The sequence below is a fragment of the Pseudopodoces humilis genome, chromosome 2 (genome assembly GCF_049639895.1).
Source record: "Pseudopodoces humilis isolate 2021_Gansu_Grassland_sample_001 chromosome 2, ASM4963989v1, whole genome shotgun sequence".
Taxonomy (NCBI): Eukaryota; Metazoa; Chordata; class Aves; order Passeriformes; family Paridae; genus Pseudopodoces; species Pseudopodoces humilis.
The window spans coordinates 17,592,882-17,620,202 of record NC_142201.1 but is presented as its reverse complement, the minus strand read 5'-3'; the positions used below and the strand labels follow the sequence as shown (position 1 = coordinate 17,620,202).

Sequence of the window (27,321 nt, the reverse complement as noted above, 5' to 3'; positions counted from 1 at the left end):
CAGCCCAGAATGGAGAGATTAAAATAAAAATGCTATTTAACTCATCTTTATTTAAGCTTTGTATTTTGTAGGTAGATTATAGGCAAGATCATTAAACTTTATTTACAGTATAAAATACAGTAGGTTTTTATCAATGAAGTAATTTTGGGTGGCAGCATATATTACAACTTGCACTGCATTTGAGGCTGCTCATCTTGACCTAACTACAAGAACATGAAGCCAAGTTTGACAGAATTTAGGGGCAAAAAACAAAGTTCTGTCTTGAATTCACTGGATGTTTAAACACAACGTACCAAAACCATGACAGATACAAACTTTGCTTTTTGAAATTAATCTAAAATGTGATGTGGCGGTTACTCTAATTTTGCATGCTGCTTAATTTGCTGTTGCAGCCACTCTGGCCTTTACAGAATTTCTGAGTGACTGCTCCTGTTGGATGTTGGGAAGGGGTAGTGCTTGTTGCATTATGCTGGCCTGGAACAACTACCACTACTGCATGCTGCACACAGCTGCTGCTGCAGCTGCACCTGCAGGGCAGCCCTGCCCCATGCAAGAGGGCAGGGAGCTCTGGAACAGAACATGTTTCACCTCGGATAGAGACATAAAGCCTAGTGATGCACTGCCATGGAGTAGCTGTAGGTCTGGGTTCAAATAAGCATACACAAGTGTTGTCTATTATCTACAAATATTTATTTTAACACTTGGATGTAACTACAGGAAGCCCTTGGCACTGATAGAAAATATTGATTCACTGTTAGGTTACAAAAATTTATACATAGCAAAATTTAATGCTCTTTACATAAAAATATTAGACTACTTAAACAAAACTTCAAAAACTCCCAGTAATAGCTACACTGAATTAGAAAAGAATTAGGCTTTAAGACACTGCCTCCATTATTACCCTTATGCAAACACTGGGCTAGAACATCACCTGCATTGCTGTAGAAATGTCTCCTTCATGCAACAGGTAAGAACATACACTAGGCTATTTTGTCGTATTTGCTCTACATCAATCAACTTTGCCCCTTTTTTGAAACTGTCAAATTAGACTTCAATACTTAACAAAAGAAATTATATTTGAAGTTAATATCCCCCCCAAAAATGCCTTTTCTCTTAATACTGATTTGAAGGAATTTGTGCTTCCTTTGATGTATATTCAGCAAACAGTCAAAACTACCAAACCACACGTCAGCTTAGCAGGGGTATGACTTGAATATTTAATTTTTTCAAATGAATTATGTATTTTTACTTTTCCCCCCCAACATTTATATATATATATATATATCATATAGAACAAACACCAAATATACCATCACTAATACTCAAGATATCACTGAATGCTTCTGAAAAAAAACATTAATTAGAAGGCAGACTTCTATGGGAAATGACTTTAAAATGGCACCAGTTTGTTTGTTGTTTTTTTCTCTGAACACCACATTTTCTTAGTGTGCTAATTAATTTGTAAAAAGGAAAACACATAAGCACTGACTATAAATTTGCTAAGCACCAAGATAGAGAAAGGTGGACATCCTGTATTATTTTTATGGCTGCAAATTTTATTATTGTGTAAAACTCTGCAAACTTTCTCATCCGCTCATTTGGAATAGTCAGATCAGTATCATTTTAATAAGGTAACACTTTCACGTGCTTAAAATGTAGGATAATGGTCTCCTGCCACCATATAAATGCTAAGACATTTATAGAAAATAAATATTAAGGCAAAGCTGACATTTATTTTCAAAGAAGGGGATCATTATCCAGATCCAGGGATCTACATTCCAGTAAATAGTTAATAAAAATATTAGAATTTGGGAGATCTGCTGGACCCTCAGGTGAGCACAGGGACGTGACAGCTTCATCATGGCAGCGTGTGGCACAGGGGTGGAGCTGCTCCCATGGCCCAGGTGTGGGTGTTCCCAAACATCCCACCTGCAGCCTGGGAGGTGCTGCAGCTGTGCCATCACACAGACACGAGCTCCTCTCAGAAACCCCAGCTGGGCACGAGTTCCTTTGGGAGGTGCTCAGTCACGCACTGTGCATGTGCCTGAGATCTGCACAGATCTACTGCCTGCTCAGCTGGGGCACCTGCCACCGTTTTGTGCAGGGCGTCATGTTCTAGAATAAGTCAAATATTAAATACCAAGTCTCAAAGAAGAATAATTTGGTCACTTTTTGTAAAGTGTTGCCTTTTAAAATGCCAGGAATAAACCCTCCATTCTCTGTTAGAAAGGACGGAAGATTTCCCTAAAAAAGTTTTCCAGGAGCTGGAATGTGAAGCTTTTACACTTCTCTATAATTTTGTTTGCTAGACACACATCTGTACTGCAGAGCAGCTATTTGCTGATTTGTCAGAGCTACAGAACTCTTCTGCTGAATTACTGTGGCAAACATTTATGTGTAAGAATTGAGTTGCTCTTTTGACCGAGACTGGATATCCTGAAGCTCCTGCTCTTCTTTTGCTTTGATATCTTGGTAGGCCTGCATTTTGCTTGCATCCTTTAAGTAGGCCCAGTTAGAAGACAGTATCATGAGGAAGTGGATCTGGAAGAGAAGGGTGAGCATGATGGCGAGTGAGCATGTCAAGAGGCAAAGCAAGCTGCTAGTCAGATTAATAGACGCTCTTTAAAATAACGACCAAAAAAAAAATAGTTATTCTACGTTAATAAGCATTCTGTTATTAAAACAAGCACAGAGGCTATTTTTCAAAGATCTCTAGAATTTGGCATGCTAATAGTTCAGTTGGTTATTCACAATTTAGAGAAAGTTAGTACAACAATATTAAAATGAGCTACAGAGTTGTACGGGTCAATTAAAATGCAGAATGGGGGAAGCAGGAAAACAGTTTTGTATGTGGCAATATACGGAATCTGTAAACTACGAGGTGCTCAGAAGAACTGCTCTCTAAGGTCGTGGTGTTTATGCATATCCCAGCCCAGAGCCTGGCAGGTCTTTTCCCCCAACAAGCAGATGAGAATTCCACCCTCCCCCTGGAAAAAAACCTGAAACTGTGAACCGTTTTATTTATGCGAACAAGGCTACATTAACACATTGAAAAATTAAACATCAAAACATGAGTCCAAAACTAAGCAAAAGCATGCAATCTCTGGGTTAAGAAGTCTTAATCCTGTATTTTTATAGCTACATTTTAAGCTTCCATTGTCCAACCTCAGGTGAAGAGTTTTATACTGTATATAGCAAATGGTTCTCTTTTTTAAATTATTACGTGTTTGTTTTTCTAGTTTGTGCATTCATCTCTTGCCAACTTCTTTTGCCCATATGTCATGCAAAAACATCTACATCTGAAAACATTGATTTGCTTCTCCTTCTTTTTACCCCCAACACTGTAGAAAGGTCCCTGTGATCTCTGCATGGTTTTGCTTCCTGTGCAGTCATACTTACATTTTTGAGATCTGGCTACTGAGAAATCAGTTACTAAAGTGCAGCCATACAAGAGCAGAAGCTGTTTATGTGCTGTTTCTTACTAGTTCAGGGTCCAAAAGAAAGAATGATTGTTTTACGCAGAGCTAAGACAAGGATGTATTTTCTTAGAGAAAGAGCATCATTTGGCACTTACTTAAGAGTAAGAGAAAGTGATTTCATCATCCATGGAATCACTTGGAAACACAAGGAAATTTATTCATAATACCTGGGCTTCTGATCTCTGCCAACATAGAATGGCACTACTTTATTATTCCTTTTCTTTCACACCATATATATTTTGTATGCTTGGGGGGGATTTGTATTTGGTGTTCATGGTGAAGAATAAATTAATGCATCTGACCCTGAACTGTTGCAGTATTTGTTTGAGATGACTGTTAGAAATCAAGTGGAGACCTGAAATGAAAACATCCCCTTTTCAGAAGGATGCTTTATAAACACCCCTACAGTAACTGAATCCTCTCAACATGAAAACATAGCCAGATCTCATCCACATCATAGTTCATATACAAGAAGTCATTTCATTAATTTGATAAGCTAAACGATGCTTACTGAAGCTATTTACAATTACTGTAACAAAATTCAGAAAGCTAGACTTTTAGTCTAGGGTGTCAGTGGTATTTCAAGCTACGCAATGCAGCTTTTTACTGGGCTTATACAATTTAGAATTTAGTGCAGCAATCTTCCCGACTCTTAAACTTCAAAACAGCATAGTTATATGTAGTAGCCATCATGTAGATCAGCTGGTGGAAGAGAAAATACAGGAGAGTAAGATACAACAAGGTGACGGCTGGAGCCCACTTGGGCAACTCTTGATAATTTTACAACAGATGTTACTCTGAGCTCCTTACATGGTGAAGATGCAAATAAATAACCTGCCATTTCTCTGGGGAGGACAACCCAGTGCAAACCCTAAGGCTATTTTGTCAGCCAGTTGTGAGTGTTACACCAGGGCTTGGCTGGCAGGAGGTTAGAAGCTGGCCACTAAAGGACGCATTAGACATAGGAACAAGGCATCTGGTTAACGTCCCTTTTCCCCGCTGCTACCTGGAACGGGCACTGCAGGGTTGGACCAGTCAATCTGCCTGGCTGCAGGCAAAGGAAACCAAGAGGTTACAAGCAGCTGATCAAATAAACTACAAAACCAAAAATAAATAGTGGAAATAAAAGCAGAAATAGTGGATAGAAGTAGGATTTTGAAAGGACATGCAAATAATTTGTTCCTAAGTATGGGGGAGGCGGGTTAAGATGACTTCCTAAAGCAAAAGTTGGGGACCTGCTGACTTGTGATGACCAAACCATAGCAGCAAATAATAGTGATTACAGCTCATCCTCATTCATGTCTAGTATCACTACTTTTAATATATACAGAATTTAATCTTAAAGCATCTTAAGCCTAAAATGAACATTTTTATTATAAAACAACAAAAAATACTACCCACCAATGCTATGACAGTGGCACCAGCTCCAGCACAAGCCACAATGAACAGGTGGTAAGACATGTAGAACTAGAGAAAAAAACATGTTAAAAACATTGAAGTAATTCATTAGGAATAGTATAAATTGTATTTCAAGTGTTCTAGAGAATAAGGATAATAAAACCATCTTTGTAACACGGTAGCAAAGCTTTAGAAAATAAAAATGTGAAAATAATTTTTTTTTTGATGATGTAACAACTAGTTCAGTGTTACACTTAAAGCAATCTCTTTATACTACCAGCAAGAGTTCTCTCCAAAAACTTCCATGAAGTATTTATTACAAGGTGCCCAAGTGACTTGTAGGCAAAAGCTGCACACAGGTTACATTTCTGTACCTCATTTGTGTTGCAGATGTTCTCTAAAATTGGGCCACAGGCTTTGCCAGGTACAGCATTCCAAGGGATAATACCTGAAATACCACAGAAAAGAAACCACTAATTTTAGCAATCAACACACACCTTCCATTCCTCTCATCTTTTTCACCCACTTGCCAGTTGTGTTCCCATTCCAGGCATCCGTCCATTGACCAGCAGAGCTTGGAGCTGGCAGCAGGAATTCAAACTCCCTCAGGTTATGCTTTCTCCTCACACTGAGGGCTGCTGCTAAGGCGTGTTCTCAGATGAGCTTTTCCCATCTGGCAGCCAAACAGTTGGTTGGGTTTTTGCACTTTGGGTCCAGTTGCACACTCTGCCTACTCCCCCACTCAGCACAGAAGAGAGAATCTGCATCTCAGAGGTACTTGGCACCTTTCAGGGTAGCACTTACTAGATGAGGTTCTGCTTGAACAAGAAACTACTGTGGAGGGGTGTGAATATAGAACTAGAGGGAAGAATTACAGGATTTTTTTTCTGGTTTAGTTCCAGTAGGTAAAAAGCATCAAGTGAACAGTGCTACAAGAAAGTTCAGTCTGTCATACCTCAAATACTCCCAGTTACTTTTCTTATATGATTGAAAGTCTGAAAAGTCAACAGATTCTAGCAGATTTACAATAACATAAACTTTTAGGCCTGTAATAGATGTGAAGCTTAAGCAAAACCTATTTGAATTAAGAGAAACAGTTTGTTTCTCCATACAACTTTGCATTTCAACCCAGCTGGTTGGAATTAGCAACTCTATAAGCATTGTCATTGAAATTATCTCAGAATGGCATGGCTTTCAAAAAGTTTTCATAGGATTTTCTTCCTGTAAAAGCTGCTTCTCTGCAACTGCTACGTCCAATTCGAGCCTTGTAGCTATTGCTTCCACCCAAAAAATCTGAGGAAAGTTCAGTGACACGTGTTGTCTGATAGGGAGCTGCTCTCTCCCACCACACACTGAAACCCAAATGGTTTTACTGATCAAGGGAACAATACAGCCCTATACAAGACTAATAGAGCTGCAGAACAACCAGGAGAAGCAGGAAGGTGGAGGAGCACATCTCCCTTCACTCCTAGGCTTTGCTGCTGAAGAAAATGTCTTCCCAGCTTCTTGCTGTGAGCTGCTAAAATAGAATGTATATGTTTAACTGATTTGAAGAGTTGCTTTAAAAATTAGTGTGTCTTTTCTTCTACTGCACTTACCTGGACAGGAGAGCAAAGCCAAGCTTTCTTACTTTTTCAACTTTGAATCCATTTTCTCAGCTTTGAATGACTTAGTCCAATGAAAGAAACATTCCTAGAAAATGCTAGCTAGGATGAAGCCAAAAGTAATGGTGACAAAAGGTCTTCTACACAGGGGAAGCTGAAAACATTAACTTCATGAAAAATTCACCTTAAGGAATGAAAAGCCTGACCTTATTTTAAGTTATTATCCCTCAGATTTCTGCATGCCATCAGAAAGCAGTATTAATTTATTATTAGTTATGGAAGACTTTTAATTGCAGATTTTTGGTTTTTTAACTAAAAGCAATTGTCAGAGCAACATTCAGACATTTACTCCATCTTTAAATGTAAAACAGCTTTCTGAAAGAACAGATTATATGCATATGGGTTCAAAACCCACAATCTGGTTATCTATTTCTCCACACTGTTTCCAAGAAGTTTATTTTGAGGCTGATCTATTTTCAAACCTAATATTACAGTATTGGAAACCGCTACAAAATCATTTCAGATCAGTGACTTGTCAGTTCAGTTAAATTGATTGCATCTGGAAAGAGATCAGTGTAATGTGAATTAATTAGAAAAGTATTAGCACATTCAGATATAGAAGATGCTTTTTCATTTGATTCATCTGATAAGGCTGAGACAAAACTACTGAAGACAGACCAAAGAGAATGGATAAAGCATTTAATCAGGATTAAAACGAGTACCGTATTGCCTGATGTCCACGCAGATCTGGTCCCCTGGAACTGTCACATTTGTCTGAAAAGATTTGATGACTTCACAAGTTGACCATATGTTATAGAACATAAAGACAGGCACAGCAGAGAAGCCGAAGACCCCGAGCCAGGCCACTCCAAGGACATAGGTGAGGAAAACAAACTGGGCAGAGAAAACACAAACACTTTGTGTTTATTCTTTGAAAAGACTACTTACATTTTCCTTAAAAACACTTCAAAATAATCTTAAGCATACTTTCAGAATTCAAGTAAGAAAACATTTGATTTTCAAGCACATAAATCAGTATTCTCATTGCTTACAAATACTTTGGTAGCTTAAGTGCTACAGAGAGAGTAATTCAGACATTTCCTTTTTCATCAGCCTGCTTGAGTAAACAGATTGCCCTCATGAAAGAGCAGCCCATTGATTTCTCAAGATTCTCAGCTAAGCAGGGATGCTGGTTGTAGGCTAAAACAAATAAATTCCAGCAAAAATCAATTTAAGGGTTTTTTAAAATTAACTGTAACATACTAGCATTTCTATACAACTTGCAAATCAAAACCACACAGTGAATCGATGCTCACAGAGCTCCCCCACACTCCCTGATGTATTGAAATAAATTTGGAATGTAACATTTGAAAATGCCTATTTTTGCAAACATATCATGACCATTAACAGCAGATCAGAAGGATTCAACTGGTCTAATACACATTACCAAGCAGAAAATTAATTACTTCACCTTAGAGAATCATGGATTTATCTACTAAAATTTGCTGGTTTGGGTTTGCTTTTTAAAAAAAAAAACCTACATTATGTGCATTGTCTTTGGTTAAATTAGAAGATGTGGCATTGATTGCTTTGAAAATATCCAGCTTTCTCCTCTCACCAAGCCCCTTCCCTCTTTTCCCTCCTCTTCTAAGTGTTATGGTGAAACAGCAGCTCTGGCATCAGTTCCTAGCTCCCTCCTCCTGGTGAGAACAGGATTTGGATCCCACTTGGAAAGCGGGGGAATGCTTTTACATCTCCTGGGCTCTCTTTTCACTGTTAGTTCTTAGCTGTAGGTGGACTGGAAAGGCTTTACTTTCAGTAAAGCACTGGTGCTCTACTATCTTACTTAAAATTTGTGTGCCAAAGGACAACAGCAAGGATGGGAAAGGCTCTCAGGGGGAAGGATTGTTAGCCTGACCCAGAACCAAGGGACTGAACTAATGGGCAGTGGTGGAAGTTTGCATCCCCACAGGTTTTTTCCAGAGTAATCCTGCAAGTGTTAGAGCCAAAGCTGAACAACAGCTAGGTTTCAGTCAAGGCAGGTGCTGTGTGGGGAGGTGGAAGTTATGGCAAAACTATGGCACATAAAACCCCAGCTGAATTTTAATTTATAGACAACTCAACTGGAATACCCTATTTCATATTAGATAGCGCCATATACCAGACCTTTTTGTTTTGTGTGAGAATTGAAAACATCTCTTTGGGTTTTGGGAAGGACCAAGAGGACCAAGTTAAAGACTTTCTGTAGATCACTACAAATAAATAATGAGTTTGCATACGTGGAAGTGTGCATGACAGGAAGTGCACAAAGCCTTTAAGTCCTAAAATAGACAGAAAAAAATATACTCACTCTCACATTTAATGTAGTAACTGTGGGAAATGGCTATTCTGCATTACCAGAGCCAACACAAATAATTTAGGGAAGATGGAAATCTGTCTTCTTTAACAACCTTATGCAAGATGGGACTGCCTTTCAGGACTTCGCTCAGTAATGTAAAGAAAGAAGTAGAGGAGCTCTTGATCAAAGTGGCAGAATGTCATTGTATGTCCAAAAGCCTGTTGCCTGTACCCAGCTGCAGTCACTAGTCTGTTAAACATTTTATCTTCTCACAAACCTTGTTCTAGCCCTAAGGTTTTACACAGCAGCATACAGGCACTTTTCCTGTAAGAACCAAACATTAATGCAGCTTACCAGAGCTCCAAGCCATTCCTCAGCTGGTAAATTCTCTCCTTCATTGTGTGGACAAATATGGACAAACATAAAAACATGTTTTTCTGCCGTATTTCCATGTGTCACACTGGTATTTGTATAAGCTGACAATCATGTGCCTGCAACTACTCAACTGCACAAGCAATTGTCTGCACTGATGAGATGCATGGATGTGTATGTTTCTACTTTATTTTGGATCTTTAGAAAACACTGCTTTAGATCTAATTTTGCTCCTTAGTGAAGACCACACTTTATAGAAAAAAACTGAGCAAATAGCTGCTTAACTGGAAAATTATCAGATGCCTTATTTTTATTAGGTCTTGAAAAATTCAGTAAGTACCCAACAGCGCAGTGGAAAATTGCTAACCCTCATGAAAATAAACATGCATCTCTTTTGTATTTAACCAGCTGAAAGTACATATTTTTTAAGTTCAGGATATAGACTGCATATTAAAATGCAACAATCACATCAAAAGCCTCTTCTCTTTTCACCCACACTTTCCCGTGGGCGATCTGTCATACTGCTTAGCTTCCTCCATAACTACGAGCTTTGAATTCAGATTTTCAGTAATAGCTTTGAAATCTTCTCTCAGAAACATAGTTATGGCTGTTCTTGCAGAGTGTGCCCTTGGGAACAATGTGGGTGAGAATCTGAAGTTTTATTTTTAGTTAAACTTTGCTTACAATTTTGTTCTACTACATAAGTATACCGAAGAGAATATGGCTGGTAACTTTAGGGCTCTACGTGTTTTGGCTTTGTGAAGAAGCCTCGCTATTCTATGTGTCTGCCTTTTGCCATCTGCAAATCAATACTTGGTTCAAGTGCAAAGATGTTGTGAAGCTTCATTCATTCATTACTGTTTGTTGAAGCATCCAGACACTCAAGCACAATTGACTATGGAAGTCAGAGCCATTACAGTTTGATACTTAAATAGCTCTGCAAACCACAGCCATTTTACAGTCTGCCTTTAAGAATCACTCAAGTGTTCCATGTTTAAAAGCGACAAATTTCATTTTGGCTCGCATTAAGTGTTTTAAAGTTAGCAGTCTCCTCAGTTTACTTTAGACCAGTGGGTTCAGCTTTACGACAGAGAGGCCATGGCAGCCCCCACCCAGCCCTTCTGCAGTATTTTGATTTAACCAAGCACCCTTGAAGTTCAAAGAAGAACCAAGACATGGATTGACCCTGATCACCCACAAGGACTTAAACAAAGAAGGCAGCAATATTCTGTTATTCAAAACCCAGAAGTCAAACCAAGCCGAACAGGTTTTGGCCAGCAAAGACTGCTGTTCCCATTTCTGATCCCACTCACCATTCCACTGATGCAGCGGCCACAGGCTGTTGTTTTGAACTCTCCATGCAGCTCCTTCACAGCACTTGTTGTATAAAAACCTTCCGCCAAAAGGATTATTCCATATAAGAAGAAAAATGATGCAATGCCATAAATTACATACTGCATTAGCTGTATTCTAAAACAGAAAATAAAGAAATTATATAATTAGATTTCAGTCCAAAAAAAATAAAGTCAATCCTCTTAAATTATAATAAATGAGAGACAACTCCTAGAAGTTCAAGGCTCCTTTGCATTTTAAGCAAGCAGACTGCAGGAAAACACTCTTACAACTGTGCTCCTTCCCAGGTAAGCGATCCTGATGTGCATTAGTCCTGCACCCACCTGAGCATCCACTGTTGGTGCTGCAGTCCTTACACTGACAGGTGTTAATCATCATGTTAAAGCTGCAGTTTCACCCCTCCACTATGGAGGTTTTCTTTTTTCTCTTACTGCTCCTGACACCTAACTTGGGAATGGCTGACAGGGACAATGCAGGGCTTTGAAGTGGCAAAGCCTGAAGCCGAACCCCTGACTGAACTATCAGGCACTGTGGTCATTCCTCTGGCTTAGGGAAAGGAAGCAGTCCCTGAAATTCACCATTTCCACCTGTGAAATCCGATTAACTTAAGTTTGTAAAAATTTCTGAATTCAGCAATATTTGTCTGACACACGACTCAGCAAACATGCAGTGACTTCTCCTGAGGCTGCTCTACAGCCTGGAAGGGTTCCAAGTGAGCTGGTAGTTTCAGTGCTTTAAGTCACAGCAGTGTTGAGCACCTCAAAATGTTAATTTTTCTTTTTTTTTTTAATTTTTTTTTAATGGAAGAGTTATTTAGGAAATGCTTCCATTTCCTCTGGAACCACTCACAGTATGATCGTATCAGGGCACACGGTGTATGCACTTCCCTCAGATGTTCTTTGAGAAAGTTCTTGATTTCTTAAAAAACTATCATCTGTAATGATGCACTAACAACAGTATTTTTCCATTAGCTAGAATAGGTAGATGAAAAGAATAATTTCTAAATAATATCAATCAGATTGATAAAAGCTAATTGTTTTGGAGGACCAGAATGCCAGATCTTCCATACAAGACTCCTGGTCTTCAAAAGTCATATTTTGTTATTAGCACGATTTCCCTGGAACTTCTTAAAATTTAATTGTTGGGATGGTTATTTTGGATGAAACTATTCACAGAACCAAGAGGTTAATTTTATACGACCACACTACCAGTTTTCTGAGGATAAATGTGCTTTTGCTCAAGGTATTTTTTTCTGATTCTTGCCACTCTCCACTAAGTAGCTGCTGGCATAAATCTCCAAAGAGCATCTGAATGTTTTAGCTTAAAGAAAATGGATGACTACAATTTATATAGTAAATGTTACACTTGTATCAAAATAGGATATTGCTCTTTCCAAATTTTATGTGAAAAGTGTTATCTTTGTTTTCCAAACTGATTAAAAATAACTGGATAAATCTGTTGCACATGTGCTGTAAAGAATGAAAAAATTAACTTGGGATTTGAGAGAGTATAGAAGAAATCATTTCACCATCATTAATAGTCCAGGAGAGACTCAATGCTTGCTACCAGAAATTAGTAATAGGAAAACCAGTTAAAAAAGTCTATTCCAAAGGGTGTGTTACTAATTTTTTTATATAATTTTATAATTTATAATTTTATAATTTTATAATTTATAATTTATATTTATATAATTCTTTATATTAAATGTTGCTATAGCCTTAAATTTGCCCCTTCATAACACCTCTTCTCCTTTGCCACCCCCTTGGCTCCACAGAGCTGAGCCCTGAGCTGCTTTGGTAGGAATTATGCATTTTCCCAACTGCTGGTGCTGACATGACAAGAAACATTGTCAACAACTCTCCAAAACATAAAACTTGCTGCCTATGACTGCTGCTTTTGCAATTTCTTCTATTTTGCTTAAATGGAGACTGATGCAAGCACAGGGTATTTTGTTACCCAGATGCTGAAGAACAGCTGCTTGCATTTTCTCAGTAAATGTTATGTCTAACTGAAGGGCCCTGGTGCCTCATGCCCTGGAGCTGGGGACCCACTGCTGGCCACAGCCAGGGACTGAGTGTGGGCAGTCCTGGAAGTGGGGACCTCAGTGGGGAGCAGTCCCAGAGCAGGTCAGGGTACAGAGGGTCCTGTGGACAGGGGGAGTCCTGAAATGGTGCTGTGGGACCGGCACCGGTGCTCAGAGGCTATGCAGCAAACTGGCAGGTCTATGCCTGCAAGCATATACATGGAGTCAGTGACAACAGAAATTAAAATAAGAATTAAGTGTGCTGCACAGGACCCTGATATCAGAGTGAATATTCAGTTCATTCAAATATCACCTGTCTGGCTTGCTGCCCATGCACTCCTGTATGTGCCATGCCTACCCTGCTTGTCACAGAGACCCCCCCATCACAGCCACACACGGCCAGGCTGGCTGCCTGGGCATCCGAGGCAGCACTTCAGGCCTTCCTCTGGCCTCACAGAGAAGCCTTGGGAACATAAAAGACCCAAATATTTCACCAGTGGTTATGTCCCAAGGCTACATTTGCAGATCTTTCAGGTTTTTTCTCTCTTTTTATTCATGTACCAGTCCAGCTTCTTCTGAAGAGGGATGGACAGAACCACACTCCCATATTACTCCTGACATCCCTTCCAACTCTATGTCACCAACAAAAACTAAATCTACTCTTAAAATAAAATCATTACCCCTTGTTCTGTTACAACAAGCCCTGGTACAAGTCACTTTTCAGCTCTACTGTAGGTCCCTCTAGCTGATGGAAGGCTGCTGTAAAGTCTCCCCAGAGCCTTTTCTTCTCTGGGCTAAACAGCCCCAACTGTCTCAGCCTTCACAGCAGAGGTGCTCCAGCCCTCTGATCATCTCAGTGGCTTTCTTCGGAGTAACTCCAACAGGTCCATGGGCTCAACATGGTCCATGCTGAGCACACCCAGACCAGATGCAGTACTCCAGGTGGGATCTCACCTGGCTAAAGGGGAAGAAACACCTCCCTCACCCTGCTGGTCACACTGCTTTGGATGCAGCCCAGGATATAATTGGCTTCCTGGGCTGCGAGTGCACATTTCCAACTCACATTCAGGTTTTCATCCAACAGTGCCCCCAAATTCTTCTTGGCAGGGCTGCTCTCAATCCCTTCATCTGTCAGCATGTATTGATACTGGGCACTGCCCTGACCATGTGCAGCACCCTGCACTCGCCCATGGTGAACATCATGAGGTTTACAAAGTCCCACCCCTCAAGGCTTTCAAGGTCCCTCTGGGTGGCATCCTTCCTTTCAGGTGAGCAAACTGCACCACTCAGCTTGGGTGTCATCTGCAAAGAGGCTGGGGGTGCACTCAATTCCACTGTCTGTGGTACTGATGAAGATATTAAATAGTACTGGTCCCAATATAAACAGGTGTACTAGGATACACACTCGTTCTTTGTATGTAAATACCAGTAAATGATGGAGTGCTGTTACAAAAACAAGCAACCTAATACTCAGGGATGGAGACCGAGGTTTGAATCCATCTCTACTCATTTAGCATGAGGGTTTTACGATGACTAATGGGAAAGGGAGGCATACTTACACTTCACTCAGCAAAGCATGGTCACTGGCAGTCGTGGAGAAGTGCTGCTCGAGGATAGACACGGTTCCCGTGAGCGCCACGTGGCCACAGCCACAAAACAACGCTACCCCCGAGAAGCAGAGAATGGTTGCCACGAGCGAAGCATATGGCACTCCTCCTAGGCACTTAATGCAACATTCAAAGCAACCTAAGCAGAAGAGAGAAAGCAAAAGAAACGTCATGAGCAAAAAGCAAATTATGAGGAGAAGAATATTTGTCCTCCACTTGGTAAAAGCCACAGGGAATAAAAGGCCCAGGCATTGACATGCTAAGCAAAAAATCTATAGGTGGTACAAGACAGCATCACCCTCTAAAGCAGTGACCTACAGATCTGTTGGTATGGACTCAAAGCCCAGAAAGTGGGCTGAGTGCTCCTGTCTTTACAGGATCAAGAGATCGATGAGACAGCCTATGAAATGGAAAAAGCAAAAAAATCACTGTCTAAAGTGATCCATTGCAATTCAGCTACTCATCCAGAGCTCACCATCTTTCAGCTTTACTAATGGCAGGAGCACCAGCTATGATGGCAACACTCTGGGAGCCAGAGAGGCAAATACTCAAGACAATGAAGCCTTTTGGAAAAGGCACTTTCATTGGAAGATGAATACATTTAGGTCCACAAAACTTAACTATCCCACCATCTCCCAGGCCTCCCAAGTTATCTTTTTATATAAATCCACATGAGGTTATAGAGGAAAAATTGAATGGGATCCAAAGAGTAACGATTTTTGTCGAGGGCAGCTGTATGAAACTGCATTGCATGTAGGCAATACATTTCCAGCTTTTTATAGGATACCCTGGATTTACAGTGATCCCTGAATAGAGTTTGCAGTAGCATGATCAACTGAAATGCGTTGTTTAACTTGTCTGAGTTAACAAAACACCCCCCCAGAGCTGCTATTTGTATGAACACTGTAATGAGGAGGTTGCAGCTGAATTGCCAGGTTCCTTCCAACTGCGTGGCCTGAAAACCCATCTGCTTACAGAGCTGGGAAATGTAAATCGGAAACAAACACAGCTTTTAACTGCGCTATAATGGTAATGGCAATCCATACCAATTCATTACTTCAGGGTGATGGCATTAAGCTGTCTCCATTAATGTGCATTTCATACAACTGCGCAAAACACAAGCCATTAAGACAACGCTTAATGGAGCGGCCAGCGTTGCAGGACAGCCACTGCTGCTACGGCAAGGCGCTACATGGACAAAGCATCTGAAGGCAAGGAGACAGCTGGCAAATGAGGACATCACATCTTCCCACCCTCACAAAGATCAGCAAGTCTCCAGCCACCACATGAAGCAAGTTTATTTTTATCCCCCTCCCATTCCCACTAATGAATGAGTTGCAGAGCAGGCACTTCCGTGACACATTGGAGAATAATCTGCATCCAATAATTGAAAGATTTCCCATTTCATAAGAAAGAAACTCTTCTTTTAGAGAGTCACCAGCAAATGCCCTAGTCAAGCTTAAGCAGCTATCACCATCAAAATTACTTACGAAACACTACTTCACTAACTGCAGACAAGATCTAATTGTATAGAAACAAGGCTGGGAAGGTTTTATAGCCTAGTCCACAGCTGGAGTCCACTCAGTAGGAACTATCTTCATGACAAAAATACTGCCAAATGAAAAACACTGCAGCTCAGCAGTGACAGGCCAAACAAAATCCAAATGCACACTATCAGAGGAAATCGTCTCTGGGTTTCATTTTATCACAGAGGTTCAGAGCTAAGTTCAGACAACAAACCTTGCAGAGCAATCCTCTGCTTTGGGGAATTTGCCTGAGAACAGCTCACACACAAGAGAAGCCATACACGTGAGGCTGGCTCGCCTCCGCAGCATCTGCTCCCAGGTCAGGTCCAAACCTCCCAGAGTTAATCCAAGAAATGCATGCACCTGGTGCAGGATTAGCCATGAAAGATTATCCAAAAGTAACCATGCTCTGACCCAGCAGACAACACATGTGTGGTCACAGCCCAGCACAAAACCACCTTCTGAGCCACGCTCCAAAAGCAGGAGACCCAACACCTGATCATTGCTTAGTGCAGAGATGCTGATGACCTAAATTGTGCTGATCCCACAGACTGCTTTGCAGAAGGATCCTATCAAAGACAGGAAATAAAAACAGCTGGAAACAAAACCAAGAGACTGACAAGATCCAAAAGAAAAGCTGTTGGTTTCAAAAAACGGGAGCAGCCTAACAAAACTAAAAACTGGTTTAGACCCAGGACTGATGTTTAATACCCCACACCTCCAAGCCAGTTTTCCAGGCCACTGGCATAACATTTGCCCTGAGGAGTTTGTTGGATCATTTACCCAAACACATGACAGTTTCTACCACTAATCCACAGACCCTTGAACACAAGGCAACAGTGGCAGACCCCCTCTCACCTCTCTAGCAGCTGGCAGATGCACAGATTGTCTTTGTGGCCTTACTCTTTGTCTTCCTCTGCAGTCCAAGTAAAAAAAGCATCACAGAATTTGGGTGGCCTTCATTTTCTCAGTGCAGAGCAAAGCCAAGGGACACCCCCAGAGGTGTCTAAAGCAACCACATTATTTTGAGCAGAGAGAACTGCCCAAATGTGGGACTGCAGGAGCTACTCACCTTGACCCTAAGATTAAAGCAGGAATGAGAGTCTTTGATACACCTGGAAACAGCACACAGCCAGCTTGCAAGCACATGAAGCATCCCAAACCAACAGGTTTCCAAGAGACAGCATCCATCCATCCATAGTCATCCTGCACCCAAATCAACAGCAGAACTTCACAGCGTCCTGCCAGAGGGTAACTAACTGCAGGATACAACCTCATCGCAGTGCTGGGGCTGCCAGACCTCCCTCCCAGATCCCACTGTGAACACTCTTTATCGGCAGATTAAAGCCATGCCTAGCCTGAGCAATATGGCCAATTTTATAATTTTACACAAGCCTAAAACAGTACTGCTAAGAGCAGCTTTCAAAACCAGCTAAAATCTGAAGCTCATCAAGAACTAAGATATGCTTACCAAACTTCCCACAGAAGCACTGAAGCAAGGCATAGATTTCTGAAAACAATCAGAAAGCTTTCCAGGAAACCTTTATGTTCTCTCTTTGTAACTCGAAGTCAGCAACTATCTTCACACAGTGCAGCTGAAACCCCAGGAAAATGTTTACCTAGTTCATGTTCACAAAATAACTTGATAACACTCTGATGACAACTGCAGGCTGAAGGCCTGTGAACTCAAGCCGACAAAAATAAGTAGTATTAAAATGAGTTCACCTCCAATTTTCTGCTAGTTTTTACTTTCCATATGTCCAAAACACTGAACTGTTCAGCTCTATATCCACTTCCAATGAAACAGTATAGAACGATTTAAATATGAAACTGTACAGCACAAACACACATCACTGCATCTTCCTTTTCAATGGCCATTTTGTGCAAGGCATCACTAGAACCTTTTGTGCAACTCAGCAGAATAAAAACATTTTTTGTCCTCAGGCTGGCTAGCAGCAGTTGCCATGGAGGCAGGTTAATAACAGCCCAATGATTTGCCCAGAGCTGCCTGTGATCTTGGCTACAGATTTAACACACTCTCAGAAGGAGGCCAGCTAAAACAAAGACTGAGATTATTCTCTAGGGAACGAATGCTATTAAACACACACACACACAGACACAAATATTCCTGCTAAAGGACAAAAATAAAGAGAAGAGAAAGAAACAGGAACCGGCCATTCTTTTAATCTCCTGGAAGCTATCAGTCACAGGAAATTGGTAAAGGATGAACCTACATATGTACATAAATCAGCAATTGGTTGCTTAATGTATGATAAACAATTATACAATCTGCTCAGCAGTGTACAGCCTACTGCATATATGCAGGGGCTTAGCCATTCAATTTCCCATGCCAAATGGTGATTGTGTGGCTAAACCTCCTTTGGTACTTTAAGTACAGCTTTAAGATTTAAACTCAGAATGGCAAGGTAATAGAAAATTAATGGAAAATGGTCTTACAATAAAAAGAAAAAAGAAAAAGAGGCAGTTCTCACACACTACCTCATCCTACTAAGGTCAAATCTGTGTTTTTGGAAATGATGAAAGACAATGCAATAGGATCAGATAGCTTCCTTGAGTATTCCTAGGGCTTGCTCTAGGAAGATCAGACATCAGTTCTAGAAGCCTAGACTTGAAAAGCTGAGACAGGCTGATGTTCACAAAGCCATCCATCAAAGCAAAGCATGAAAAACATGATGTAAAGGAGGAATATCCACACCTCCTGGACAGAAAACCAGCCTATTGTCTAATGTTCCAAACACCGCCCAGCTTGAACTAGTGCCTCAAGGCATCTCAGGTTCTAACCACTAGCCCATAGTCAAGGTCACTATGGAACAAAAAACCAAGGAACCAAGAAAACCTGGAAAGAGCTTTCATAAGTTTTCCACTTCAGGGAGCTAGTGGCTGTCTTTGAGCTAGTTCCCACTTTCTTTTCCTTAGAAGTTTGGTTTCTTCCTCTCCCATGAAAGATAAAGCAATGGGCCTAATTTTCTCCTCACCACTTACTTCCTGTACCTGTGTGACACATTTTAAGAAATGCTGGCCTGTCAGACACAAGTCCAGCTAGTACAGGGCAGAAATTGCACATCATGTTCTACCACAGAACCACAATCTCTTTTGGCTTCAGCACCACAGCTCAGGGAGCACATGGGGAGGAACTGTTTTAACAGAAGGAAGGTTGCAAGGGGGAAAAAAGCACTAAATAACACCTTAAATGAAAGCACCATATAACATCTTAAGCAAAGCTATCACTTGTAAATTAGGCTCATTACTACACATCCACAGGAGCCTAACCTTGGTACCATTACTCCCAATTCACAAATAAATGGAAGAGGACAACTCAGTGCTTGACATTCACCTCCTGCTTCCCCAGTACTGAAGATTACCCAATACCAAGCATGAATAATACCCTTGGAGGCCTAAATCACCATGGAATTTTGTCAGAAAATGAAAGCAATTGCCAGTTTTACTGTCTGCCACCCACCATATTTTTGAAAATTTCCATTCTGAATGGCTTATGCATGCTAGGATTTACATTTTCCTACCTGCTGCATGATTGGCAGCCACAGGAGAAGCAGTGAGGGATGTGGGAACAGGCTAATACCTCAGAAGCAAAACTGGAATTTACCTTTCTTCTCTGCATGAGACTAAGCCAGAACCTGCAATAAGGTAACTCCTCACATCTGTCACCCACACCTGCAGCCAAGGGTCAGTAGCAATAACACAATAAAATATTTAACCTTATGTGCATAAATTTAAAGCCTGTGACAAATTTCTCTCCATGCTTTAGTAAGGGACTAAAATAAAAAGGCTCTGCATTAAATCACATGGAAGTATTTGTTCAAGCTCTAGCCTTACCCATTCCTGCTCATCTTAAATTTTGCTGATTTACCAAACATGACACAAAGATAAACTGCTATTACTACTTAGAATAAATGCTCACCACACTTCTGGATTAACATTAAACAGACTAAATAAGTGATGAACTCAAATAGAGAAAATCCTTTCTTCTCCTCCCACAAAACTCTTAAGGCTCTTCCACAGAAAACTTCCTTTCAAGTTCAGTATTTCCTAATTTTGCCTTTTTGTCCTACACAAGTAAGAAGTTCTTGAAATTAACTTATACTGAAAATTAACTCATGAAAGCCAGGAAACTTAATGTAAATGCACTTTAGTCTAGCCAGATTGATAATCTCCCCACTGTACTTGCATTCTCCTCTTCCAGGGTTGTTAATCAATAACTCCTTCCTGGCCAGCAGAGTCCCTGTGATGGAGGGGACATGACCTTGGAGAACACTGCCATCAGGGCTGCCACAAAGGATCAGACCTGAAATGCAGCAAGACCACCTCTGTTATCCCTCCAAGTGGCCAGCACAAGATGCTTCTTTCAAGTAAAAACCTGTGAGATCTGGAGTAGTCTGATCCATCCAGCAAACCTCACTCCAACCTCTACTATTTAAGAGCTACCTGAAGAACAAGTAGCTCCTTTCTGAAAGTCATCAGCTTTAACTTCCCCAGTTATTCTTGCTACAGATACAAGATATTTGGTTTCAGCACTGTTGTACAGCTAGTCCCTGCTTCAGAGAAGGTATTTATTCTCTGTTATGAGTTAGATGCTTCCATATTCTTGCATAGAAGAGAACTAAAAGTCTTTGCTCACAACTCCTGTGCTGGAAAGCAACACAGAGAAAGCAGGAGAATTGGTGCACATGAAGAACAAAAATCTCACAGCCTGGAGGAGACATTAGCAGACCCTTCTTCAAATCCACAAAGCACCAAGTATCTCTGTGGTACTGTATGTGTAATGATAATAAGTGGCTCCTGAATTTGTCTGCAAAAATACAGTAAGCACAGGTTTAAAATCACTTTCTTTTTCATACACGATTAACAAAAAGCCCACAAACAAGCAAGCAAATGAACAAAAAAGCCCAAACAAACCAAGCAGCCTTTCAGAAATTCATCCATAGAAAAAACTATTTTTTTTTTCTCTCACTAAAGAAAAATTTATGTTCAAATTGGAGAAAAGGCTGTTTTACCAAGGCAAGATTTGTTTCTTCTGGATGGTGTTAAATGATGCAGAGAAGACTCTAAGAATAGAGAGCAGTAGTCATAACCCTCTTTTTTTTTCCTCCAAATCTCTTCCTCCCAAATCAGCAGTTCTTATAGGAAAAAAATTACACTCCTGTTGCAGGAACCAAACCTGTTTCATGCAAAGACAGATAATCTGAATGTTTTTTTTACATGCCTTATCTAGTTTAACTTCTTCAAATTTAGTGAAATACACTCACTCCCCATCTGTATCATTCCAACCTCTGCAAGGCTCATTAAGCTCACAGGTGTTCTGAAGTCATCTTCATCAGACAGTGAAATCTACAGAATAGGAATCACTACATCCATACTTATTGCAAGTGCCCATCCCAAGTGTTTGTTGTATGAGAGAAAGGAGTCAGACCTGCACAGGCAGAATGCCCCATGAGATGGTGGGATGAGAGAATTGCTCTTGTCCAGCTTTACTGCTTTTGGACAAAGGTCAGACAGAACTTCATTTTAATTCATGTCTTCTCTGTTTTACTTTTGGCCTATGAAACACTGGAATCCATAGCAGAAGAAAAATACCTAATTTATACTTTGGAAAAGGCCTTACTTCAAACTGGTTTCAATGGGAATTCTTGAGGAGTGATATTTCTTAGCTCTAAGCTACTTCTGCAGGAAAAAAATTAAGCTGGTGATTTAAAAAGAGACTTCTCACATAAGGGACAGATCAGGCATTATTGATATAAGCTTTGGTGTTATTTCTCCTGGAGACTTGTTCTAGTATTTACTATCCAAAATAACACTTGGGATTCAGCGCAGCCTGAGCGTGTGGAAGTGTTCATTGGCATGCAGAGCTCAAAGCTCAAACACATTGTACCAGCAAGGGCAGCTGCTGGTCCAAACTGGGGCTGTTAACTCCCAGCTGAAACATCAACAACTCACTGCTCAACAGGCCTGAAGACCCTCCTTTCCTTCTGCCCTTGCCCTGGCCTCCCTTCCCTTGTTTCCCTTATTTTTTCCTTCTTGAAGAAACACTCAGGAGGGTCAACATGAAGGGAACTGCTGCTTCAATAGATGCCAGCCCAAGCAATAATTTTGGACAAACTCAAGGTAGAAAGGTAAAAGAGATGAAGCAATGGGCAAACTGCCAAAGATATCCAAATGCTTGGAGGTCTAGACAAGCTCAGTGTGGAAATACAAAGGCACCTAAGCATTTCAGTTCCATGGGTGACTTCCACAGCTCTGTGAAAATCTGTAGGGACATCTGAGTTTCCTTGATCCAACCATCCTCCAGACCCACCTGTATCTTGGCTGACATGATTTTGAAAGCTGACTTTTACTTTAATCAAAGGTGAATATCTTACCTGGAAGACTGGAGTTGAAACTCTTAGCTCCACCTTTCTGCCAGCTGTAATTCACCTCACCCTCCACCAGCCTTCAGCACACAGCAGGAGAGCAAGACTTTTGCCACACTGGATTTCAGCCACTGCTATCCACCGCTTCCCCAGTTGACTCCTCCCTAAGCTATAAAGAAGCAAACAAGAAACACAACCTCTCTCTCCCTAGAGCTGAAAACAGGGCCAAAACCTGTGTGTTTGTGTATATGTGTGTATGTATTCCAGCCTGGCAGATCTCAGACTCAGAGGTAAATTCTCAATTTAGGAGATACCTGAAGATGCAAAGATCTTCCCAGACATTTACCCAGCTATGGAACAAGAGGAGTAATAAGAAAACGGAACTGTAACTGGAGAAGTCCTTTGCCCTGCAACAGCTTTCATGCAATTATTTCCCCAGCTGAATCCTCACCACATCATTTGTAAAACTTGAGTTTGTTTCAGCAAAGGAGCAGGAAGGCTGTTTCAGTGAGATACTCCACATTCACATGCCCTTATGTTGAAACACCTCCCAGCATCTGGGGGAAGCAACTTTCAATAAAAAAAAAAAAAAAAAAAAAGAAAAAATATTCCTATAAAGCAAACAACACCCACCCGACCTGGAATAGTGCCTACAGCTAAGCTCATGTTAAACAACTTCTAGAGAAAAAGATGGTACTTTGCTTTCTGGGAAAAAAAAATTTTTAGCATTTTGAAAGGCTCATTAAACCTGCAGGTGTTCTGGGGATGTCTTGGCTCCAGCACTGCAGTGAATCTCCCACACTGACTTTTCCCTTGTTGCTCAAGAGCTGGATTCAAGCTTAAATTAGGGAAGTGAGATCATGTTGTATGTGGAGACCCTGGGAGAAGAGGCAGATGCTATGAGGACTGCCACAGAGGTGCCCTCATAGTGATGCCCACTGGGACACTGGCAGAGGAGACAAAGGCACCCAAAAAAATCCTGTGATTTGTCAAAGGAGCAGAGAGGTTATCTCAGCACAGCAGCCAATGCCATCCAGCAGTGGGGGGCTGTAGGCCAGCGCTGAAGGGAGGCATCTTATAGCAGGGATTTGGGCTGGGACTGAAGTGATATCTTCCCTCCAAGCTAAGGGACAAGAGCAAAGACCAGCATTTTCACAGTGGCTAATCCATCATTGTCAGGTTGGTTTTACTCAAGACCCATTCAGAGAGGTTTCACTGTTGCCTAAAAGACTTTTAATTTCTTTAAGTGCAGCCATTTAAAACATCTTCCCTTGAACTGGTATTTCTGGGCTCTGGAGGTTTTTTACTCCATCAACAGGAACCCTTTAATCCTCAACTCCTTCATGACAGGATATTTACCTACATGATAGTTCAGAAAGATGCCCAAAGCAGACTGAAAAGGGTTCAGCTGCCTAAACAAGGGTTTCTAGCACCATTTTAGGTGCCAGACTCCCAGCTGCTGTAACAGAAGGCTGTGCATCTCCGTGTCCTGGCTCATCTGCGCCAGCACATATGGACATGTCTCATCACTGGGGAAGCTGAAGGGGCCCAAGACCCTGATAACCAAGGGTCTAGCCTGCTCCTTCCATGTCCTTCACAGCCCAGGGAGCCAGTATTCATGATCTACCACTACTTCCTGAAGTATTTCTTTTGTGTGTAAAATATCCCATGTGCACTAAATGTGAAGTTTGGAAATGTCTTCTGGCAGCCCCAAACCTGTCACCCAGGTAACCTGGCATAAAATATGGTCAAAATGAATATTGATATGGAAGACAGAGAGATCATAATTGGTGACCTAAGTATTTGGGGGGAAAAGATATTTGAAATACATAAACATTTGAATCCTAAAGTACAAGAGAAGGAAAATATAATGGAAAGGGGAAGGATGAGGCAGCAAGCATTGGTGAATATTTCCCTGCATTGCTATTAAAGTCTCTGATGCGGAGGCAGGCGTCTCCAGCAAACAAGCTGTCAAGCAGGCTTCAGTCACTCAGCTCTGAGAAAAGAGAAGAGGATTCTGGATAGAGCTAGCTGCAAAGGCTGTCTCTGAGCATATACATCCCTTTCTGTACTATCCATCAATCAGACTGGAATTTTCTGATGTGATCAATCATAGGCTTGATTTCAGGTACCTTTCTGAGATGCTTCAAAACTCAATTCCACCACAGACCCTTAAAATAAAGCTTCACAAAAACTAGATAGGATCTTGAGGTCTCAAGCCAGACATCAAAAGGACAGGCATGTGGAATCACCAAACCATTTTTACAGCATCACCTGGTATCTTCTCCTAAACTCTGACATATGCACTTAGTGCTTCTAGCAAATGAAAAATGCAAACCAAACCACAGAATATTGTCTAGGAAGCATATTGTAGGATACCAGTGAGTCAGATGTGCTGTCACTGCTTTAGTGTCATTTCTGCATTTGTGGCTGATGAGTCTGGTAGATTCATCCGCATAAATCCCCATACTATTTCATCTCATCTGTAAAGAGTTTAGAAGCAATTGGGAGCACAGTTAAAAGGAAGCTGTCCCTCACAACACCCATTATTGTCTTTCAAGCATTAACAAGAAAATTGAAATTTATGTCAAGTATTCATATAAAAGAAGTAGACTCCTTACAGCCTTAACAAACAAAACAAGAAAAACAGAAGAACGTTTATCTTAAATTGTTAGGACTACTGCAAAGCATTAAGTTTATGCTACTACCATTTCTGAACTCTTAATTTCCCTTTCACCCAGCCCTTTATTTACCTTGAATCCCCAAAGGACTAATATTGCCTCTCAATGCTGGCACATGATGGTACCGGTGTGGCCTTGAACTCCTGTACATCCAGTGGTACCTGCCAATTTCCATTTCTGGTCTGGTGATCACTGCCAATTTTAGGTGGTAAAAAGTCAGTGTCACCAGTAAGTTTTAGTTCAGTACTTTTAGTAATTTTATTTTAAAAACAAGAGCCCAAAAAACACACTGTAGTTTCAGAAGTGAAATAACATAACCTTACAGACTAAAGGAAGAGATTAGGAGGGATGATCAACAGGGAAATGCTCACACAGGTGTTAAGAAAGGTTGAATAGCTGAAACTCCACCTAGGATTTGAGTTAAAACACATAAGGAAGGGGTCTCTATTCTTACCCCCACCCACTCTCATGTGTCACTCTCTTTGTCCATGACAAAAAGCTCTGCTCCAGAAGTAAAGGAAGGTAAAGTCATGGAAAATCATGTTACCTGTTTTTTAAAAAGTCTCTAATGCTGTCAAAGAAAAAAGTTATTGCTTTATGTCAAGGTAGGGCAAACACAAAGGTTTGCTCTGATACTTTCTTACATTAAAAAATAAGTTTGTGGGCTTTATTTCACCTAGGCTCTGCTAGCATCCAAAAATCTGGACCAAGTGTGTCAAAAACAATTTGTTCCAGGTTCATGACCAAGAAGAGCAATTCTGCTTCTCCTTGTCTTTTCAGAGGAAGCCCAGCAACAAGACCTCACATGCAGTAACTCACCTCACCCACTCACACACTCATTGCACACTCATTGCCATAGGGTTTCTGAGTCTCTGAAAGAGGCAGGAAACAGCAAACCCCTTTTGAGCCTACATGTCCCCCTTTGGTACCACTATGGCCTTGTCAAAGCTGTCAGGGTGAGACTGACAGACCTTTATTCAAAATGCACCAGAGTCCCCCTCTGCAGTGGGGAATTTCTAAATGAGAAACCATCATTTCTAGTTTAAACAAATCCAATTCAGCAGCATTTGGGCACGTGGAGAAAGTGAAGGTTGTGAGGATGAAAACCCCATCTACTGTAGACTAGATTAGAGACAAATTTCAGCAGGCTGGAGAAGTAGAAATGCCATAAATTTATAGTCTATGAGGGGCTCAGAAGGTCCTGCACCTAGTACCTCTCATGTGGTTTTGCAGCTTGTGCAATGAGGAGTTTGGCACAGCCACATTAGCATACATCAAGAAGAAAAAAAACTCTTGGCCTTGAATCCAAATGCTGGATCTAGAGATTTAAACCAAGAATTCGTTTGTCTTCTTTATCAGTAAATGAACTCCGATACTAAGAGTCTTTTGGGTTTTGTACATAAATTTAGCATCAATGGCTCTCTAAAGCATACTTTGTGGCTTGGTAATTTTCTCCTCTGCATCTCACACACAAACCAGCAAGCAGGTATCAGTAAATCTTCCACAGAAGACATTATTCTGTATTGTATGGCTCAGTCTTCCTCTTAGGAAAGACAAGTTACACATCTTATGAGCATAACAAAATTCAAAATGTGTTGAAAGTACTGTTCCAAAATGACTGCACATTCTCAGGATGATATCATCTCCTTCTGCTCAGAGAGGAACAATCCTGCTTGGAAGATCACAAGGAATGCCATAATAAATGAATCAGATACAAAATGGAAAACAATATTCTTCACTAGTATTGCATACCTCCTCTTCTTTGTCTCCCCAATGTCTGCTCCCTGCCTTTTTGAGGCTACTTACTGGACACTTGTAACAGATTCAGATTTTTACTTTTATTAATGAAAATTAAAAATAGCCAGCTGCAAAGACTTCCAGAAAGAAGAGAATTATTCCTTTGCACTGCAGCAGCATCTAAACCAAACCTTCGACATCAAGAAGATTTTATCCTACTAGCTTGAACCCCGAGTTTGAGATTTCTCCTGCAATGGCAACAAAAAGCACTTGTTCAGAGCAGCAGAGCAGGCAGCTCCTTCTCTCTCTTAGCCTGGAGGAATGCTGGTGAAATCACCTGTCTGCTGCAGCAGAAACATCAAACCCTGAAACACGGAGACATCATGTAAACTTTGTAGCATCGTAAGTAAAAAGACTCTATGGAGTTGGTTTCTTTAATTAGCAATTTCTGGTTTTGCAGTAACAGGGCTCCTTTCATTAGGAGGCAGTTCAAACTCCATAAGGAATTTCAGTTTTTCCACTGCTCTGCAAAGAGCCACTTAGCAATGGCTCCTTGGTAGCCCTTAGTGCATGCCTGAGACGACTTCTGAAGCTGAAGAGTATCTCTGGGTGACTTTGCTGGGACCCACTCATGTAAAATCAACACCATGTCAAAAACTCCCCAGGCTCCAGTGGCATAACAACTACTGCACACAGTCTGTATGCATTGGAATTTAACTGTACCCTGAAGAGCTGGGAAAGGAAACAGGCTTCAGGGCTTCTTTACCTTTTGCTTTTTGAGTAACTACCTGCACTAACTGCATTCCCTGGTCTAGGT

At 40.9% G+C, this 27,321-nt stretch overlaps 1 protein-coding gene across 5 annotated transcripts in view; it reads right to left on the bottom strand.

Annotated features, from left to right (window-relative positions):
* Positions 1-30: 30 nt before the first annotated feature.
* The window catches only part of GPM6B (glycoprotein M6B), a 106,454-nt gene continuing 79,163 nt past the window's right edge, over positions 31-27,321 (bottom strand). For 2 of the 5 annotated variants that reach the window (XM_014250531.2, XM_014250522.2), the window contains exons 2-7: positions 14,127-14,313; positions 10,505-10,661; positions 7,204-7,375; positions 5,252-5,325; positions 4,881-4,946; positions 31-2,541 (exon numbers count right to left, since the gene is read on the bottom strand). In XM_014250531.2, the coding sequence (XP_014106006.1) occupies positions 2,392-2,541; positions 4,881-4,946; positions 5,252-5,325; positions 7,204-7,375; positions 10,505-10,661; positions 14,127-14,313 (806 nt within the window). In that variant the 3' untranslated portion in view covers positions 31-2,391. Of the gene's footprint in view, positions 4,182-4,880; positions 4,947-5,251; positions 5,326-7,203; positions 7,376-10,504; positions 10,662-14,126; positions 14,314-24,839; positions 24,960-27,321 lie in introns of all 5 variants that reach the window. The other 3 variants (XM_005516640.2, XM_005516641.2, XM_005516642.3) reach the window with 3 other exon arrangements.